Consider the following 19,200-nt stretch of genomic DNA (forward strand, 5'->3'; position numbering starts at 1 on the left):
CGTTCTAAGGTACTGCATCGCATCACTACAGACCCGGGTTCGATCCTGGACTGTATCACAACCGGCTGTGATCGGGAGTCCCAAAGGGCGGCGCACAATTGGCCCAGCTTTGTCTGGGTTAGACGTTTTGGACTTATTTTTCTGCTAGGCAACCCGAAGATCAAAGCCGAAGTCTACGCTCCTTCGTCGGTAATTGGTCAACAGTAGGGATTCTTCAATAAAGTCTGTCATTCAATGAGAAATGACTCATTTTCATGCACATTTTTTCATTAAGAAATACTGCACCAAACATCTTAGTTAGATGTAAAATTGATCTCCATGTCAAAATTAGTGACAGATTTATCTTAGATTAATTCAGACTATTTTGAGGAAGTGTATTCTGGCTACGGCATCTCTAAATGGACAAATAGTACTATTGCTGCTTTTTTTTCTCATTTTTCAGGTCTTTTAAGGGAGTATGTGTGCACACTCGATGGGCTAGGCGTCAGCCCAACTGAAGCATGCTGAGGCCTTTAGAAGCAGTGTGTGTACATAGAAGAGGTGTCAGACACAGCAGTGTGTGTCATCTGTCATCAGGCCAGGTGCCATTACACACACCCCTGCTTTACCAACACTCTGTACTCTGAACTTTCAACTTACCTCTGGTTAATTAAAATGACCTTCGCTGCCATGAGGTGAGGGGGTGGGAGGGCGTTTGAACTGGAGCCATTAAACTGTTAATCTGTTAATCAACCGTGGGAGGGGGTAGTGTGTGTGTGTGTGGCGGAATGTTCAGAGGAGTCACTCATTTACAGCAATCAGTCTAAAGAAGCATCTTCCTCTCTGAAGATAACAGTATTAATAAACACACACACACCTCATTTCTCCTATTTTAATAAACATGGGTAATTCAACTGTAGAGCTTTGATGATGATGGTGTGTGCGCATGTGTTGCTGTTTGTGTGTGTACATTTGTGTGTGTGTGTGTGTGTGTGATCATGAAAGGCCAGGTAGATCTGAAGACTTCTCGCTGACTGTGTGTCTTAGAACATCAAAGGAATAACCCCCCTGAGTGTGTGTTATGTGTGCGTTGATTTGTCCCAAGCAAAGTTTCTTCTTATTTCCTTGTCTTTTTAATTTAATTTAAGAATCTTTATTGGCATAAAAAGTAAAGAAACCTAGACTGTCAATGCATGTAGTGACTCGTCTATCCCTCTGTCCTCTCTCCAGGCGGTGGGCTACAGGCTGGCAGTGTTACCCGTGGCGGGGGCAGTGTTAGGGGGGGTGTTGGGTGGGCCGCTGGGCCTACTGGTGGGGTTCAAGGCAGCGGGGGTGGCAGCAGCGCTTGGAGGGGGGGCTCTGGGGTTTGCAGGGGGGAACCTGGTCCAGAAGAAACGCAGAGCTAGAGTACAGTCCCAGATGAACCAGCTCACTGCACCCCCTACGGAACCAGAACCACCGCTGGACAAGGACAAGTGACCTCTGATTGGTCGTGAAGGGACCTCTGACCTCCAGAAGCTTACACTGGTCCTGGTACTGCCCGACTATATTGCAGACGCATGCTAGACCTTATATATCAGCTAACCACATCATATGATATAGCAATCTGATGCACAGTTGAAGTGGCGCACAACCATTGGTTGATGCAATGCAACGCCTGTGCATCTAGTCGGGTAGGAACTCAACCTAGATATCCCTCAGACTAACTGGCTGTCCACTCTAACAATCAGTTGTTTGACCAATAGATTTGCTCTCTTTACTGTGGTAATAAGGAACTCCTCCTCCTTCTCGCTGCCAATAGACGGAGGAGAGAGGTCTGTCAAGAGAGGCCTACTGTGAAGAGAAGCCTGCCACTGGGATCTACCACTTCCCAATCAATAAGACTTTTAAACATTGTAGGAGAGCCTTGAGGACCTGAGTGTGAAAGGGAGGTGTGAATGCTGTGTTAGTTGAGTGTGATGTATGTATATATGCTGGGTCTGTTGGCTTTGTATTTAACACTTTAAAGTAACTGTCCAGTGTTTCCAGATTTCTATTAAATATGAGCTACACATTTTTACAATATAAATGAAATAGTTTTCCTTCCAAAACCTTTTAAATATGTTAAAAAGCAGCTTTTCTGTGTTGGAATGGTGTGGGCGTATACTGATCTTAAAAATATTCATGTGAGTGGATCGCTGATTGGCCAGCTCATCCTCCTTAGGATGACGGCAAGTTGAGATACAAGTTTGTTTTTTGTTTTCTACAATTAATATTTTGGCCACAAATACAAGTATAGGATGAGTCAACATTATTTGGGTATGAGATTACAGAACTTTCACTGCACAGTTACTTTAAGTGTATGATTATATATTATGAAAAGATGTGCATTATTAGTAGCAAACACTACAGCCTGCCTAGTTTTGTAACATAAGTCCTGCTGTTTGGTGCCTTTTAGTACAGACGGAGAGACGGTAGTTTTATTAAAGTCATGTTATTATGTGTTTCTTGGACGGACTTGTCTTAACTTCCCTCAGTCTTTATCAAATACACACTGTGCCAAAGCCAGACATTGCCTGGGTCGAGCAGTCACCCATCTCTCTAGTTTATGAACTTATTGATGTTTATCTGAGTCTGCCAATATGTCTGCTGCTCTGCTTAGAGTATACAGCTCATTAACAGAGGGAGAGAAGAGAGAGGGAGGTATAAACAGCAGTAAATGTCAAGACTGTGTCCTGGTCTGAACCCTGCTGGAGAGGAGAGGCCTGCTCCCTCTGACAGACTGGAATGTGTCAATTTGACAGACTGGGGAGCAGAGAATAAGAGTGAGTGATTGTGATTGAGAAAGGTTAGGAGGATAAACACAGCTGTCCTGGGTGTACCAGGTAGAAAGTTGTGATGAGTGAGGCCAAAGTGTTCCTTCTTAAAAGTGCCACAAGAGAAACGGGTCACACTGATGTCATCTACTACAACAGTAGATGACCTCTGAACTCAGACCGGAACCAACTAAATATGGATGCTCTTAATCTATGTGATGATTTACTGGGGTTTTATATTGCCAAAGAAAACCAATAAAATCTGCTTCTGATGAAGGAATTGTGTGTGTGTGTGTGTGTGTGTGTGTGTGTGTGTGTAAAGAGTATTCTCTGTAGAACTGAACAAACAGACTCAACACACAACATCCTGTAAAATGGTTTCATTTACTTGTTTTATTTTCTCCCTCTCCGAGATGACTGATTTAGAAATGAGATTTCTCCCCCTTTAACCCTCCCTTCGTGATTGGTCAGATCAGGGTACTGTTGGGTTCTAGGGAGGGACTGTACACACAGTACTATAAATAAACACACAGCATGCGTCTCAATACTCCTCGTCTCATTTCTTTGCTCCATCTGAACTGATTTGAGTGACAGGTGAAATAAGGATACTTTCCAGGTCAGCTTCTTCCATATTGCTGTCACCTGGACTTGTTGCTAAGTGGGCGTGGCCTGGTCTGTGTCAGACCAGTGCAGATAGAGAAGAAGACACTGCAGAGGATTGAGATGCAGCCCAGAGTCTGATTTTTCTCCTTCAGTGTGAGGTTCCCCTCCTGCCCTCTAGAGCAGCAGTGTCTGACTGACACCTCTCAGCCTTTAGGAACTACCGTCTGAGTCAGTATTGCAGATCTGGGGCACGTTCAAGTACAAAAGGAAGAAAATGCTTTTCTGACAGACAATGGAAACAAACATTTAACTATTGGACAGTTTATGGTAGTACCTCCGTTGTTTATAAACATTTTGTGCCTCCTGAACGTGACTTAGGTGAATAGGCTCTCTGGCCAATCAGTTGCATGAGTTTAGTACCAGGGAGAGGAAAGCTGCATCTCAATACTCTACAATGTATTCCTTTCCTCATCTCCTCTCATCCTATTTCAAATCATAGGATAGGTGGAAGCAGCATGGTGGATACCTGCCAGAAATATGCTTTCACATCAGTTTAAATAAAGGAAAGGAGGAGAGGGGGGTGAACTATTAAGATGCAGCCGAGACACTGTAGTCCTCCAGGACCAGAACCCTCTCTCACTCAAACGGGACTGAGCTGGACTACCCACAGATAAGAACCGTAATGAGACTGAACAACCGGAGCAAGGGATCTCACTCGTCAAAAAAAAGGGTGCTACATGTTTTTGAACCTAAAGTAAATTGTTTTTTAATTTAGATCAGGATGACAAAGACCAACGCTCACTCAGCACAAACACTATTATTATTTACAAGCTCCAAAAATAAAAGTTAAAACGCTTTGCTTCTTTTTTTGTCCTAATCCCCCCCCCCCCAACCCCACACCACTTTCTTCTTCTGGTTTCATCCTTTTTATCTAAAATAAAAAAATTGTACACGTAAGAGTTATGAAAATATAGGTTATTCCAACACGGCTGTCCTGGATTTAACCTACTCTCTGGTCTTCCTCATCCTCTCTTCCTCCTCTCTCTCCATTAAGGGTGTTGGGGGTGAGTTGGGGTGTTGCTGTCCCATCCCGCTGGCCTGTCCTGACTCTGGACACTGACTCCGGGGCATGCCATGGGGTCGTGGGTCATAGGTCAGGGTTGTGGTAAAGTCGTTGAGGTCACAGTTCATCACGGTCCCTGAGGAGTGTGTAGCGCGTCTCACTGGGGGCTAACTTCTGGAAGGAACTCTCTGGTGGGTTACTGGCCACCTCACCGATCTCCTCCTGATGAAATAACAAATTTATATACACACACCTCCCTCTACTACTGCAATGATACCGTTTTATACACACATAATGACAGTGTACGAGTCTGCTTGGTGTTCTGACCTGTCCAGGTGTGCTGTCTGTCGGGTCTGGGCCGTGGTGGAACTCTCTGTGTAACTTCCCAGAGTGGAGGTCCAGAACAAACTGCCTCAGCTTCCCTGGGATCCTACACACATTAATATAATCATTAGGTCTACCAATGACATTATTGAAGTGTGGTTAATGACAGAAGGTCATAAACTGATATCACATCAGAGCTGGTCCCATATCAAAGCTGTCTCTGCATGTTAGAGGTGGCTGCAGACACCACACACACACACACAGTTAATGAAATAATTTGATCTCGGTGACAGAGGGAGGGAGAACACAAACACAGACATCCAGAGGAGGTGGTAGTGAATGTGATGTAATGTAATTAGTTGAAGCGGGTGTCAGACCTCAGGGCTCTGTCTGTCTGATCACAGAGGTGATAGGGGGAGTGGTGGGGGAGGGGTTTAGATGGGGGGTAAAATAGATTAGATGAAATTACATTCGATTAGTTAACACTAATTGCACGTGCCAAGTCATGTCACATTAGCTCCGGTTTCCAGGGCCGTCAATAGAAGAATTATCTAGAAGGTGTGACATTTCTATTATAATCTGTGGACTGTGTGTGTGTGTGTGTGCGTGTGTGTGTGTGTGTGTGTGTGCGTGCGTGCGTGTTTGTAATGGAATGTATTATATTTGACAAATGCAGATTTTCAACATACAGATCTAAATAATCTAATGACAACAATAATGAGCCATCTCAAATACTGTCACTCAAGTCAGACACAAATGAACACTAGAAAAGCCTGGCCTCGAGGGACAACCCCTCAAGCCAATGACGAGCCTTTTGGACATCAACATTCTAACAGTCTAATAAATACACTTCATATATGCTATCGCAAAAAGAATCACTTGGCTGTGTTTATGAAGGTAACAGAATACAAAAGAAAATGCATTTCAAATAAAACAATAGCATTGTCATTTGTTAATGTAACTGTAGACTATGTAAAAACACCACAATTCAACTGTTAAAATCCATTAACACCATCAAAGATCATTCATTACTGATTTGTTAACCCATAAGAGTCTTAAGTCCTGTCTAAACTGGGGGGAGGGGGGGGGGGAGGTTCTGCACTGAATAATATTATAAACGCAGCACGTGTTGGTTCCATGTGCTGAAATAAAATATCTCAGAAATGTTCCATACCCACAAAAGGCTCATGTGTTTACATCCCTATTAGTGAGCATTTCTTCTTTGCCAAAATAATCCATCCAACTGATAGGTGTGGGATAACAAGCTGCTGATTAAACAGCATGATCATTACACAGGTGCACCTTGTGCTGGGGGCAATAAAAAGGCCACTGACTGCAGGAAAGTCCACCAGAGCTGTTGCCAGAGAACTGAATGTTAAAATATCTACCATATGCTGCCTCCAATGTCGTTTGAGAGAATTTGGCAGTATGTCCAACCAGCCATACAACCACAGACCACGTGTATGGCGTTGTGTGTGCGAGCAGTTTGATGATGTCAACAGCGTGCTCCAGTTCCCACCAAAATCCAGCAACTTGGCACGGCCATTAAAGAGGAGTGGGCCATCATTCCACAATCAACAGCCTGATCAACTCTATGCGAAGGAGATGTGTCGCGTTGCATGAGGCAAATGGTGGTCACACCAGATACGGACTGGTTTTCTGATCCATAGCCCTACCTTTTTTTTTTAAGGTATCTGTGACCAACAGATGCATATCTGTATTCCCAGTCCTGTGAAATCCATAGATTAGGGCCTAATTAATTAATTTAAATTGACTGATTTCCTTATATGAACTGTAAATCTTTGAAATTGTTGCATTTATATTTTTTGGGTTTCAAGAAAGCCATACCAAGGATATAAACTTTTGGATGAACAATTAATGTCTCATGGTCTGACAAACGTTCCATACGCCGTATCACAATTGGAGCTGCGAGCTCCACAGCCAGAGCAAATCTATCCTTTGTCTGGACAGGCCAGAAAATGTGACCTGTCGCTCTCCATGTAAATGATGTGTCAGATTTCACATACTGCATGTCATCGGAGACGGCGTTCGAAGCGGGACAACCAGACCATTCACAGAGTTTACATGCATTGATGCTGCATCATTCACAGATCATGCTGAACACAGAAATGTCGGTTGGAACCGGTCGAGAACCACTCAAGGTGCCCTAAATTGCTGGCCCAATGGCTAAGAGTTCAAAAATACAAATTCAACCAGAGACAGTTGAAAGAAAGTAGAGAGGTTGTACTTACTCAATGTCTCTGAACTCAGGGTACACATACATGTGTCTGAAGGAGTCTATAGCAATGACAGGACAGTCTGCTGGCGTCTTCTGGATGTGCAGCAGTGGGTGACGGAACTTTTCACAGTCCGCATGCAGAAAGTTTATAGATCCTAGGCAGGAGGGGATAGTTATTAATATAATTTATATTATTTATTAAGAAGAGATTAGCATGACTATAATAGTACGGTTATCTAACAAATATAATGCAACTCTGTCCCTGGCTGGGATGAAAACACAACACAAATAAATAGAACAAGAGAGTAACAATGGTCCCAGCACTGAACTCTGTGGCACACCCTGTTATTTCCCCAGATGATTGGGCCACAAACAGACTTTTAAGACAAACACACTACCTTTCTCGCTGATTAGCTGGCGTGCCACCTCGTGCTGGAACTTCTCCAAGCTCTCTGTGTCCTCCTTCACGTGAAACAGGATGAGGAATGGGATCCCCTCTTCAGTCAGCTCCTGGAACACACACACAGGGAAGAGGAAGAAGAGTGAAGGCGTCAGCATGCTTCAGTTCATTTGGCCGAACCAAACGATGGGCTTGCATACTTCCTTAAAAGACCTTCGCTTGAAAAATGAGAAAAAAATAAATAGTACTGTTTGTCCATTTTGAGACGCCACTATACACTTCTTCAATAGTCAGAATTAATCTAAGATAACTCAAGAAAGCTGTCATTAATGTTGACATTTTTGCAGAGGAGATCTTAGTTGTGCAATTTTGCATGGGTTCGCGCCCAGGCTCTGTCGTAACCGGCCGCGACCGGGAGGTCCGTGGGGCGACGCACAATTGGCCTAGCGTCGTCCGGGTTAGGGAGGGCTTGGCCGGTAGGGATATCCTTGTCTCATCGCGCACCAGCGACTCCTGTGGCGGGCCGGGCGCAGTGCGTGCTAACCAAGATTGCCAGGTGCACAGTGTTTCCTCCGACACATTGGTGCGGCTGGTGTCCGGGTTGGAGGCGCGCTGTGTTTAGAAGCAGTGCGGCTTGGTTGGGTTGTGTATCGGAGGACGCATGACTTTCAACCTTCATCTCTCCCGAGCCCGTACGGGAGTTGTAGCGATGAGACAAGATAGTAGCTACTAACAATTGGATACCACGAAATTGGGGAGAAAAAAAGGGGTCAAAAATATATATATATATTTTTTTGCATCTGACTAAGATGTTTGGTGTAGTATGAGGACGGGTCATCTCGTTGAATGACAACAGGCACTACTGTTGACCAATCTGTGACTAGGGGACGTAGACTTTGGCTACAGACTTCGGAATGCCTCAATTAAAAAAATTGTGTGCCCAAAACAGCAGATAAAACCCTTGCCAGGGTCCAAAATGAACAAAAAAGTTACAAAATGTAATGTATGCACAAACTGTTCAGAAACTGTTTCGGCTGGGAAGCTTCCGGAAGCCTTAACGGGTCAGTGGGAGATTCAGTTGTGTGTCTATGCCTTGTTGCATTAGGATGGGGCTGCTGTAGGGGAAGAAGCCAGGCCAGACCTGGAAGACTCCCCCCAGCTGTGTGTAGACCGGGGCTAGCCCAAAACCTAAATGATTTAATTTAGACTGGATCAAACGGAGAGAAGAAAAAGAGGTAGAGAGAACGCACCTCTCCGTTTTCGAAGGTGATCTCGCGGACCAGAGGGACACATTTGTCCTGTGCCCAAGCGTAGGTGAGATCAAAGTTGGTTAGTGAGCCCAGGTACACCATGTCAGGAACAGTCTCCCCCATCGGTTTATAGATCACATTATCACCACTGAACCTCTCTGTCTGGGACACGTCACTGGAGGGACAGAGGAAAGGAAAGATTAAAAGATTACTCAAATGCCAGACCAAAAACATATAAACTATATTATAAATGTTTCGTAGACCCTAAGTGCAGTGGTTGGTCTGCAGAGGCTTGACTCACCCGAAGGCAGCGAGAAACACACAGTCGTCTCGGAGGATGTTGGCCACCTTCTCAAACGTGTGGTAGTTCTCAGAATCCTTCTGGTCAAAGTAACCAATAATGTTACGCCTGTCCCTCTGCAGAGAGAGAGAGACATTTTTCCTGGTTCAGTACCAACTCATTTTTGAGGACAGAGTCATATACTAATCTTCAGGAGGCTTTCTGTTGATATGTCCTTGGTGTCCCATCAGCTGTGTTATTTGTGTCAGTTGCCCTGTATAGTTGTCTTTTTGTCTTCTATTTGGTTTACATTTTTTACTTTTATGCACGTTGAGATTATTCTGGATAATGAAAAGCGCTGTACAAATTTAATAAATTATTATTATTCAATATTTAGATTAGGAATGGTCCTAGAACAGATCCCTGAGGCACACCTTTTACATTTTCAAACACTGATTTGTGTGTGCCTGATACTCACATCCGCAGTGTTGACCTCCTCCAGACTGTGTATTTCTTTAATGGGATCGACCTTCTGCTGGCGGATGAAGTCAGCGATGGCTGTGACTGACCTCTGACCCCTGTACTCCCTCTTCATCATCATACCATTACGGAACAACTTCAACGTAGGGTACTTACTGATCCTGTACCGCTGAGCTATGTCAGCTAGAGAGACAGAGAGCGGGAGAGAGGGGTGAATAAAGACAGAGTTTAATATAGAATGAGGTAGAAGGGGAGAAAGGCAGACAAAGGAAAGGGGAATGAAGGAAAAGAGGCAGGTAGAGAAAATCAGAAAGGGATGGATAGAAACGGGGATGGATGAAAAAAGGTGAAAGAGTAAAAGACAGATAGAGGGTGTTTAAAGCTGTCTAAAGACACAGCCGTCAGTCAGCCCCTGATCCCTCAGATGAAAGCTGCCCCCCAGTGAGAGTAAATATTCTCATAGTGCTGTGTGTTTGGCAGGTGTCAGTCTCACTGCAGGGTGTCTCTAAGCTCCAGTCTTCACAGGCAGCAGCAATTTTGTCATTAGTCTTCAAACGGTTTGCAGGTCATCAATAATTCCCTTTAATTTGCTTTATCTCAAAGGATGTGCCTATCAAACGTCTGTGTGTGTGTGTGTGTGTGTGTGTGGGGAGTAACTGATTACAAAAAAAGTAACTGCAATCCGTTACCAGCTAAAATATTGTGATCAAATTACAGATTTTTGAAAACTCCTTAACTTTTAAATTCAGAAAGGATGATGACACCTTTCTGTTTTCTCAACGACGTTGAAAAAACAGTTTAAGTTTGTTGGACCACAAATCAAAGACCACTATGATGACACACCAAATGCATTTTGATAGTTTGCAGGAATAGGCTTTTGTAGCATACAGTCCTTCTAATGGTGCGACTGCAACAAAAAAATCAAGGCTTTATTAAGAGCAAGACAAAGGAGCTGATCATGGACTACAGGAAACAGAGGGCCGAGCACGCTGCCATCCACATCGACAGGGCTGTAGTGGAGCGGGTCGAGAGCTTCAGGATCCTCCACATCAATAAGGTATTAACATGGACTACAGGAAACAGAGGGCCGAGCACGCTGCCATCCACATCGACAGGGCTGTAGTGGAGCGGGTCCAAAACTTTAAGTTCCTATGGTCTACACACACCAACACAGTCGTGAAGAAGGCACAACAACGGCCCTTCCCCCTCAGGAGGCTGAAAAGATTCGGCATGGGCCCTCAGATCCTCAAAAAGTTATACAGCTGCACTTTCGAGAGCATCTTGACTGGCTGCATCACCGCTTGGTATGGCAACTGTTTGGCATCCCACCACATGGCGCTACAGAGGGTAGTGCGTACGACCCAGTACACCATTGGGGTCGAGCTCCCTGCCATCCAGGATCTCTATACAAGGCAGTGTCAGAGGAAGACCCTATAAAAATTCTCAAAGACTCCAGTCACCCAAATCATAGACTGTTCTCTCTGCCACCGCACGGCAAGCGGTACTGATGCACCAAGCCTGGAACCAACAGGACCATGAACAGCTTCTACCCCCAAGCCAATAGTTAACCAAATAGCTACCCGGACTATCTGCATTGACCCTTTTTACACTAACTATGCTGCTGCTACTGTTTATTATCTACCCTGTTGCTTAGTCACGTTAACCCTACTTATATGTACATATCTACCTCAATTACCTCGTACCCCTGGACATTGACTCAGTACTGGTACCCCATGTATATAGCCCAGTTATCCTGACTCAGTACTAGTACGCCATGTATATAGCCCAGTTATCATGACTCAGTACTGGTACGCCATGTATATAGCCCAGTTATCCTGACTCAGTACTAGTACGCCATGTATATAGCCCAGTTATCCTGACTCAGTACTGGTACCCCATGTCTATAGCCCAGTTATCCTGACTCAGTACTGGTACCCCATGTATATAGCCCAGTTATCCTGACTCAGTACTGGTACCCCATGTATATAGCCCAGTTATCCTGACTCAGTACTGGTACCCCATGTATATAGCCCAGTTATCCTGACTCAGTACTGGTACCCCATGTATATAGCCCAGTTATCATGACTCAGTACTGGTACGCCATGTATATAGCCCAGTTATCCTGACTCAGTACTGGTACCCCATGTATATAGCCCAGTTATCATGACTCAGTACTGGTACGCCATGTATATAGCCCAGTTATCATGACTCAGTACTGGTACCCCATGTATATAGCCCAGTTATCCTGACTCAGTACTGGTACCCCATGTATATAGCCCAGTTATCCTGACTCAGTACTGGTACGCCATGTATATAGCCCAGTTATCCTGACTCAGTACTGGTACGCCATGTATATAGCCCAGTTATCCTGACTCAGTACTGGTACCCCATGTATATAGCCCAGTTATCATGACTCAGTACTGGTACCCCATGTATATAGCCCAGTTATCCTGACTCAGTACTGGTACCCCATGTATATAGCCCAGTTATCCTGACTCAGTACTGGTACGCCATGTATATAGCCCAGTTATCCTGACTCAGTACTGGTACGCCATGTATATAGCCCAGTTATCCTGACTCAGTACTGGTACCCCATGTATATAGCCCAGTTATCATGACTCAGTACTGGTACCCCATGTATATAGCCCAGTTATCCTGACTCAGTACTGGTACCCCATGTATATAGCCCAGTTATCCTGACTCAGTACTGGTACCCCATGTATATAGCCAAGTTATCATGACTCATTGTGGATTTATTCCTTATGTTATTATATATTGTTTTCTATTTTTGTCTCTGCATAGTTGGGAAGGGATCACAAGTAAGCGTTTTACTGTTAGTCTATCAAATCTAATTTTATTTGTCACATACACATGGTTAGCAGATGTTAATGCGAGGGTAGCGAAATGCTTGTGCTTCTAGTTCTGACAGTACAGTAATATCTAACAAGTAATCTAACAATTCCACAACAACTACCTAATATACACAATTCTAAATGGATGGAATAAGAGTATATACATATAAATATATGGATGAGCGATGACCGAGTGGCAAAGGGAAAGTGCAATAGATGGTATAAAATACAGTATATACTTATGAGATGAGTAATGTAAGATATGTAAACATTATTAAAGTGGCATTATTAAAGTGACTAGTGATCCATTTATTAAAGTTGCCAATGATGGCTCTACACCTGTTGTTTATGAAAAATGTAACAAGTAAAATGTGATTTTGATTTTACTGCTGTTGGCATCCAAAGATTATACATTTAACTTGAATAAACACTTGGAGGTAAGGATGTCGTACCTCCTAGTGTTATTGATATCTACACTGCTGCTCTCTCATTTAGCTATTTGCGCCTCACGGATTGTGGTTGTTGTGGATGGCTGTGGACAAACGAACATGTGTATTTTAACCCAATAATGGTTGAATTAAAGACGTTAAAGCTGCCTATCAATGAATGTTGCAACCAGTGGACAGCCAGTGAAAATGTGCTCTTGCAGCTGCTTAGTGTGGATCACAGTCTGTGGAATAAACGTTTGACGGCTCCTCCAATCTAAAATCCTCCATGGTATTGTGCTCCACATGCTGTCAAAAACAAGTTTCACACACTTCTGATCAACTTAAAGAGCCGCAAATGATAGAGATATCAGAGTGTCACCAACAAAAATTTAAACAATAGGCCTATACCAAATGCAGCATTTGGTATTCATTTTTCCACACGCACTTTTCGTTAGTGCTCAAAGCATGTCATTCCATGAGAGCAGAATTTCCTTTTCAACTTGAAGCAATGAGCCCAATCAGTCCTCAATGACAACAAAATCATAAACAGAGTAGGCTAATATGTCCTTAGTTTTAGGGTCATGCTCAGGTTAAACAACAGAATAGGCTAATAAGTCCTTAGTTTTAGGGTCATGCTCAGGTTAAACAACAGAGTAGGCTAATAAGTCCTTGGTTTTGGGGTCATGTTCAGGTTAAACAACAGAGTAGGCTAATAAGTCCTTAGTTTTAGGGTCATGCTCAGGTTAAACAACAGAATAGGCTAACAAGTCCTTAGTTTTGGGGTCATGCTCAGGTTAAACAATTTGGCTTATCTATATTGCTATATCCTATTCTTGAAGATCAAGAGAATTACATGAATTGGAATGACCGGAAATCTGACTGACTTTGGATTTCAATGTAAAGATATAGCCTAATCGTATGATTATCTGTATTGAAGTAGAAAGCAATGATTTAGAAGAAGCCTACATAACCCATAAAGTAAAATGCAACATCAATTTTTTAATCTCCTTCTAACGCCTCTTAAGGGGAAAGTAACGTAAAATGAACTAAAAGTAATCTGATTACTTTACAGAGTTTGGGCAAACCAAAAGTTATATTACGGATTAAAACCCTGTGTGTGTACGAGCGTGTCACTCACAGTGCTGATCACAGTCAACGCGCGCAAACACCACCTGAGTGACATCAGGAAACTCCTCCCTCGCGATGTTCGATGCCTCCTCAAAGATAGGCTGGAGCATCTGGCTGAATCTACACCTGGGAGGAGAGGGGGGAGAATGTGGGTATAATTTGCTTATCAAATGAGATTTTATATTGTTACCCTTTGGAGGAACTGTCATACTGTAATTGCTTTGGCCACATTGCATTACTCTCCAGCCATGATGCCACTAAAGCATGTTGGAATTCTAATTCATCACACACACCTGATGTGGACACAAAGAAAATGTATGCAAACAGACAATTGAGTAGGAGAGGACAAATGTTCACAGGAGAACTAATACACTTACCAGTCTGCATAGAAATTAACCAACGCCACTCCAGCATTGTCTGTGAGGGAAAAAAAACATGTTACACCCACTGTTTTACAACAACGTCAAACACACAGGAAGTACATTTACACATACTCATAGGCAAGGGAGGTTCGTGGGTGAATCATTAGTGTTATTCATACAGTCAAACAGCCACCAAGCGTTGAGGAAGGAGACAACACAAGATAGAGCAATACAGGGAGAGATGATAGAGAGAGGGAGGAAATGACACAGAGATGGAGAGAGAAAGAGGGATAGATGAGAACCACAGAGATGTCTCTATACCCTGTCACAGATAATGTCTTACTGAGGATGTCTTCAATGTTTCCTGTGTCTAGACTGGTAATTTCAGCCTGGCCTGGAGTGGAGAGACCAGTAACCTAGAGCCGGAGAAGAAAGGGTTAATGCGATGATATGGCTAGAACCTGTCCCTCACACAGATGTGACATGAGTACAGTCCAAAAACAACCAGGTGATGAATATTAAGATTCAACAGCTTCAGAGTCAACAGGCTTCACAGTTGGGGACCACTGAAGCCTAACCAGGTGAAGATGGGGCTTACACCAGTCTGCTTGGGTTCTTTATGATGGGGATTTAGAGTTACTGAAAACATATTCTGCATGAACACATGCAGTGTTAACGGAAGAAGTTCTAAATCTGCTGTCCTATTGGTTTCCATGAATTCCCTTGTTGCTGTTTCCAGACCAGGCAAACAGGTGAGAAACCATCTCTCTCTCTCTTTGGCTCCCTCCCTTTTTATTATTTATGTATAATTCATCCATATGAGTCCTGTTGAGATCCAGACATCTCAGTTCTCTGATGGACGTTGACGCCACAGGTGATGTGGAACAGAGGACTCTGTTCTCAGGGTCAAAGTCAAACTTCCCCATGGACTAGAGCGACCAGGACAGTGTCATACACTGGACACGGAGGCAGAGAAAGAAGTAGAAGTGAGACATCACATTGCATAATATTTTCTGGTTCATATACAGTCCATGAACTAAGCAGACCAGACTCAGCTGCTATCGCATGTGTCTATGGGATAGCCACCCCTTCCTTAAGCAGACTGGAACTGTGACAATTTTTTCCAATGGTAAACGGCCCGAGTAAGACATCTTCATTAATCCACCATCTTTGACAGAGAGTGGTGTTACTGGAGATGCTCTACTTTGCCGAGTCTCACATTCCCTGGAAGAACAAACGTATTTCTCTGTATCTCAGCAAGCATTTTCCCCGAGTCCTATGACAGCGCAATCCAATTTTCTGCTACCACCATAACAATAACTTCACACAAAAACAGCAACAAGAGCCAGTCACTAGACTGATAGTTGAACTTAGGACAGAAGACAGGGCTGTGGCTAGGATATAGACTGGGGCTAAGTTAAGCATGGCCTGGACATTCCCATGTATTAATACTAAGGGAATCCCTCTAAACCAGCGTCTCAGTAGCATCCTGTCAATTAGTTTTTTTCACTGCTGCTACTCGCTGTTTATTATCTTTGCATAGTCACATTACAAATTACCCTGACTAACCTGTATCCCCGCACATTGACTCGGTACCGGTACCCCCTTGTTATTGTTATGTAAATATCTTGTGTAACTTTAAAAAACACATTTTTAAAAATTACTTTATTTTATTTATTAAATATTTTCTTAACTCTATTTCTTGAACTGCATTGTGTGGTTAAGTGCTTGTAAGTAAGCAATTCACGGTAAGGTCTACACCGGTTGTATTCGGCACATGTCCCTACATTCAGTAATGGTCAGTCATTTTTGTAAGTAGTTGTGGTCAGTACTTGTGTGGTTTTTATCAATAGTTTAGGTAAGTGGTAGGGAGGTTCATTAGTTGTGGTGATAATTTTTTTGGTCATGGTCAGTAGTTAGTCAGCAGTTGTGGTCAATAGTGATCAGTAGTTTTGGTCAGTCGTTTTGATAAGTAGATGTGTGGTTCAGTAGTTTTGGTCAGTCGTTTTGTGGTTTTGGTCAGTTTAGTTGGTGCGGTTAGTAGTTGTGATCAGTAGTGGTCAATAGTTTTGGTCAGTAGTTGTGATCTGTAGTTGTGTCGTCAGTAGTTGCGGTCAGCAGTTGTTTGGTTGTGGTCAGTAGTTTTGGTAAGTATCTTTTGTGGGATGTTTTGGTCAGAAGTGGTCCGTAGTTTTGGTCAGTAGTTGTGTGGTTGTGGTCAGTAAATGTGTGGTTGTAATCAGTAGTTGTGTGGTCCATAGTTTTGTGGTGAGTAATGGTGTGGTTTTGGTCAGTAGTTGTGTTGTTGTGGGGTTCAGTAGTTGTAGTCAGTAGTTTTGGCCAATAGTTGTTAGTTGTTTTGGTAAGTAGTTGTTATCAGTAGTTGTATGATTGTGGCCTGTAGTTGTGGTCAGTTGTTTTGTTGTTGTGGTCAGTGGGTGTAGTCAGTAGTAGTGATCAGTAGTTGTGTGGTTAAGTTCTTGTAAGTAAGAATTTCACGGTAAGGTCTACACCGGTTGTATTTGGCGCATGTCCCTACGTTATATCAGCATTGAACATGTCACCCTCCCTAGGAGAGGGGGTGACCTCGATAATTTATTGTTAAACGAGAGGCTGTCTGGATCTTTAATTTAAAGACCCTTGCTCCTCTCGGTTTCAACGTAGACTTTGATCTGAAACCATTCTTGTGATTTTGCTATTGTAAATGTTTTGTAGGCCTAGGTAGGTAAATTGTATCTATAATGGAATGCTATCCATTCATGTTTTTGGTATGTTATTTTTATATATGAGAATTAACCAATGATATCAGGCCACACCGGCCATGATTACAGACACCTGTGTGTGCCCTAAAATGAGGGGACCATGAATAGAAAGTGCTGTAATTTCTCAACGGTTCACCCAATATAAATGAAAATACTCTCAAATATAATACCCTCATATCCAAACTTTTGGAGTGTAAAGCCAAAAGAAGAAGAAATGTTTCACTTTCCCAATAATTACAGAGGGCACTGTATATGTGTGTACAGAATGTGTTTAAGGTGACAGTCTGTGTTAACAGGAGAAGCTGTCTTTACTGTGGGTTGTAATATAGCACTTTAGAGAGAAGGCTGAGTGGTGGCGGATGTGGTTGTATGTACAAAATGTACACACACTATTTCTGGGGTCAACTAATACAGGACTAGTGGTATTACGTATAGTGAGGTCATCTCACAGCAGCCTGGCTGTGACACTCGTCTGTATGTCTGCTGAGCGACAACAGCTTCAGTTTAACAAGAGATATTTCAGTAATTAAATGTTGCCACTGTCTCTGGTTTAACTATGTCACGGTGACGAGACAGGCCTATTCCCTAAAAAATGTATGAATACAGACATCTTCCAGTTTCTGGATTATAATCGTGCTGATTAACAAGTATGACTTAGTTCAAATCCCTTACTGACAGTAAAGAAAGTTTACACTGTAATAGGCCGATATCCCGAGCAGCAGAACAGAGCTTGATCAGTTCCGGGTTGTCAGCCAATAGGAATGAGCCACAACAGAGGAATTCACCAACCGGCTCCATCATTCCGCAACACGATTGTGGCTAAATTCACTAACTTGTGGTACCGTCCCACGACCTGGCTAGCTAGCTACATATGTTAGCAAGCAAGACAACTACAACATTAGCTGTTGGCTAGTTAGCTAGGTAAGTTAAACTAACAGCAAATATAGCCAAGTCTGATAGTTAACGTTAGCTCACACAATACGTGGATTTAAGATTCACCATGCATCTAGAATAAGATACTGATTTGGACTTGCACAGTTGTTAGCTAGCTAGCTAACATAACATGGCAGAGTAAGGCGAGTGATCACAGAAAAGGAGGGTCATGACTCATGTCTCTACATGGCTAACTAACAGTTAACTAACCTTACCAAGCTTAGCTAGCCAGCTAGCTGATCTCAATTAACCTGGTTTGCCGACTAGCTATTTTAGCCAGCTAACGTTAGCTAGGTACAGTAATGTAAGGCTATATTCATGTTCAATACATCTTTATTTTGTGATTGACAAAAGTAGCTATCACTTTGAAAAACGAATGCCCATAATTATAATATTAGCTAACTGTTTGTGAAGCCAGACCGACCGCACTTCAAATACGAGGACGTGTAAGTTAGCTGTCGAAGTTCCTTACCAGCAGTATCGTGAAAAAGCCGACCTCGAGAGAGGATACTATTGGTGGTAGTTTCATTGTAGAGTTGGTTGAGGTTATGGTGTTGTTCGGTCTTCCCTGTCTCCCGATACAACTCTGCTGCTGAGGCAGGAAACGGATGGGTGACCACGGTAACGTGAGCGATCTTTCCGGGTTTAACGTGGTTTGTGGGAGTAGTAGTTTTGTCATTTTCTTTAGCAATGATTCCCAATAAGGCTTAAAACTACAAGTATGGCGTATTTCTTTGGAGGGTAGAAGAATTGGAAATGGGAGTTGTATTTTTCTAAATATTTTGCGACCCAGATGTTTGTGGTCTGACGGAACACTTTCTTGGACAAAACTTATAGCGTTAGAAAGTGAGAGAGTCAGGAATATACTGATCAGAGGAACAAATAACTATTACAAATATATACATTCATTTTCCTAATGTTGACAGTTGCTAAATGCATATTTTTCTCAATTATTCCATGATTTCAAACAGAGTAAGGTAAGTTGCATCATCGTTAACGTTAGTTATGCAGGCTACCCTGCTAGCTAAATATCAAACTCAATGCACCGATAGTCATTTCTTATTGACCTGTTAATGACATGCTGATTTTGCCATGTGCATGTGACCAATAAACTCATCTAATCTAAATCTAATATTTTCGCCTGCATAAAGCCATGGCAGCTACACAGATTCATGCAGGATATCAACTGTCGTCTGTTATTGACTCTCCAGCTGTTTGTTGTTTTGTGTATTTTTACCAAATCTTTACCGAGGCTAAAACATGAAGATTTTTTTTTTCTTCTAACAACTGCTAAATTACTGAAATAATTCAGTATGTTGTGT

At 42.8% G+C, this 19,200-nt stretch overlaps 2 protein-coding genes across 4 annotated transcripts in view; one reads left to right on the forward strand and one right to left on the reverse strand.

The window, feature by feature from the left end:
* The window catches only part of LOC110535756 (syntaxin-17), a 28,690-nt gene extending 25,640 nt beyond the window's left edge, over positions 1 to 3,050 (forward strand). For 2 of the 3 annotated variants that reach the window (XM_036966926.1, XM_036966922.1), the window contains one exon: positions 1,210 to 3,050. In XM_036966926.1, coding sequence (XP_036822821.1) covers positions 1,210 to 1,458 — 249 coding nt within the window. In that variant the 3' untranslated portion in view covers positions 1,459 to 3,050. The remainder of the gene's footprint in view (positions 1 to 1,209) is intronic. The other variant, XR_005040277.1, reaches the window with a different exon arrangement.
* Positions 3,051 to 3,139: 89 nt separating this feature from the next.
* On the reverse strand, positions 3,140 to 18,506 carry LOC110535692 (endoplasmic reticulum resident protein 44). The gene is made up of 11 exons (XM_021620871.2): positions 18,351 to 18,506; positions 14,527 to 14,599; positions 14,199 to 14,238; positions 13,832 to 13,947; positions 9,412 to 9,596; positions 8,955 to 9,070; positions 8,654 to 8,828; positions 7,402 to 7,513; positions 7,017 to 7,158; positions 4,768 to 4,870; positions 3,140 to 4,662 (listed from the first exon to the last, which is right to left on the reverse strand). Exons 1-11 carry the CDS (start codon positions 18,405 to 18,407, stop codon positions 4,558 to 4,560), a joined length of 1,224 nt encoding a protein of 407 aa, XP_021476546.1. The 5' UTR covers positions 18,408 to 18,506; the 3' UTR covers positions 3,140 to 4,557.
* Between the last annotated feature and the right edge of the window lie 694 nt (positions 18,507 to 19,200).

The sequence above is a fragment of the Oncorhynchus mykiss genome, chromosome 3 (assembly GCF_013265735.2).
Source record: "Oncorhynchus mykiss isolate Arlee chromosome 3, USDA_OmykA_1.1, whole genome shotgun sequence".
Lineage (NCBI taxonomy): Eukaryota > Metazoa > Chordata > Actinopteri > Salmoniformes > Salmonidae > Oncorhynchus > Oncorhynchus mykiss.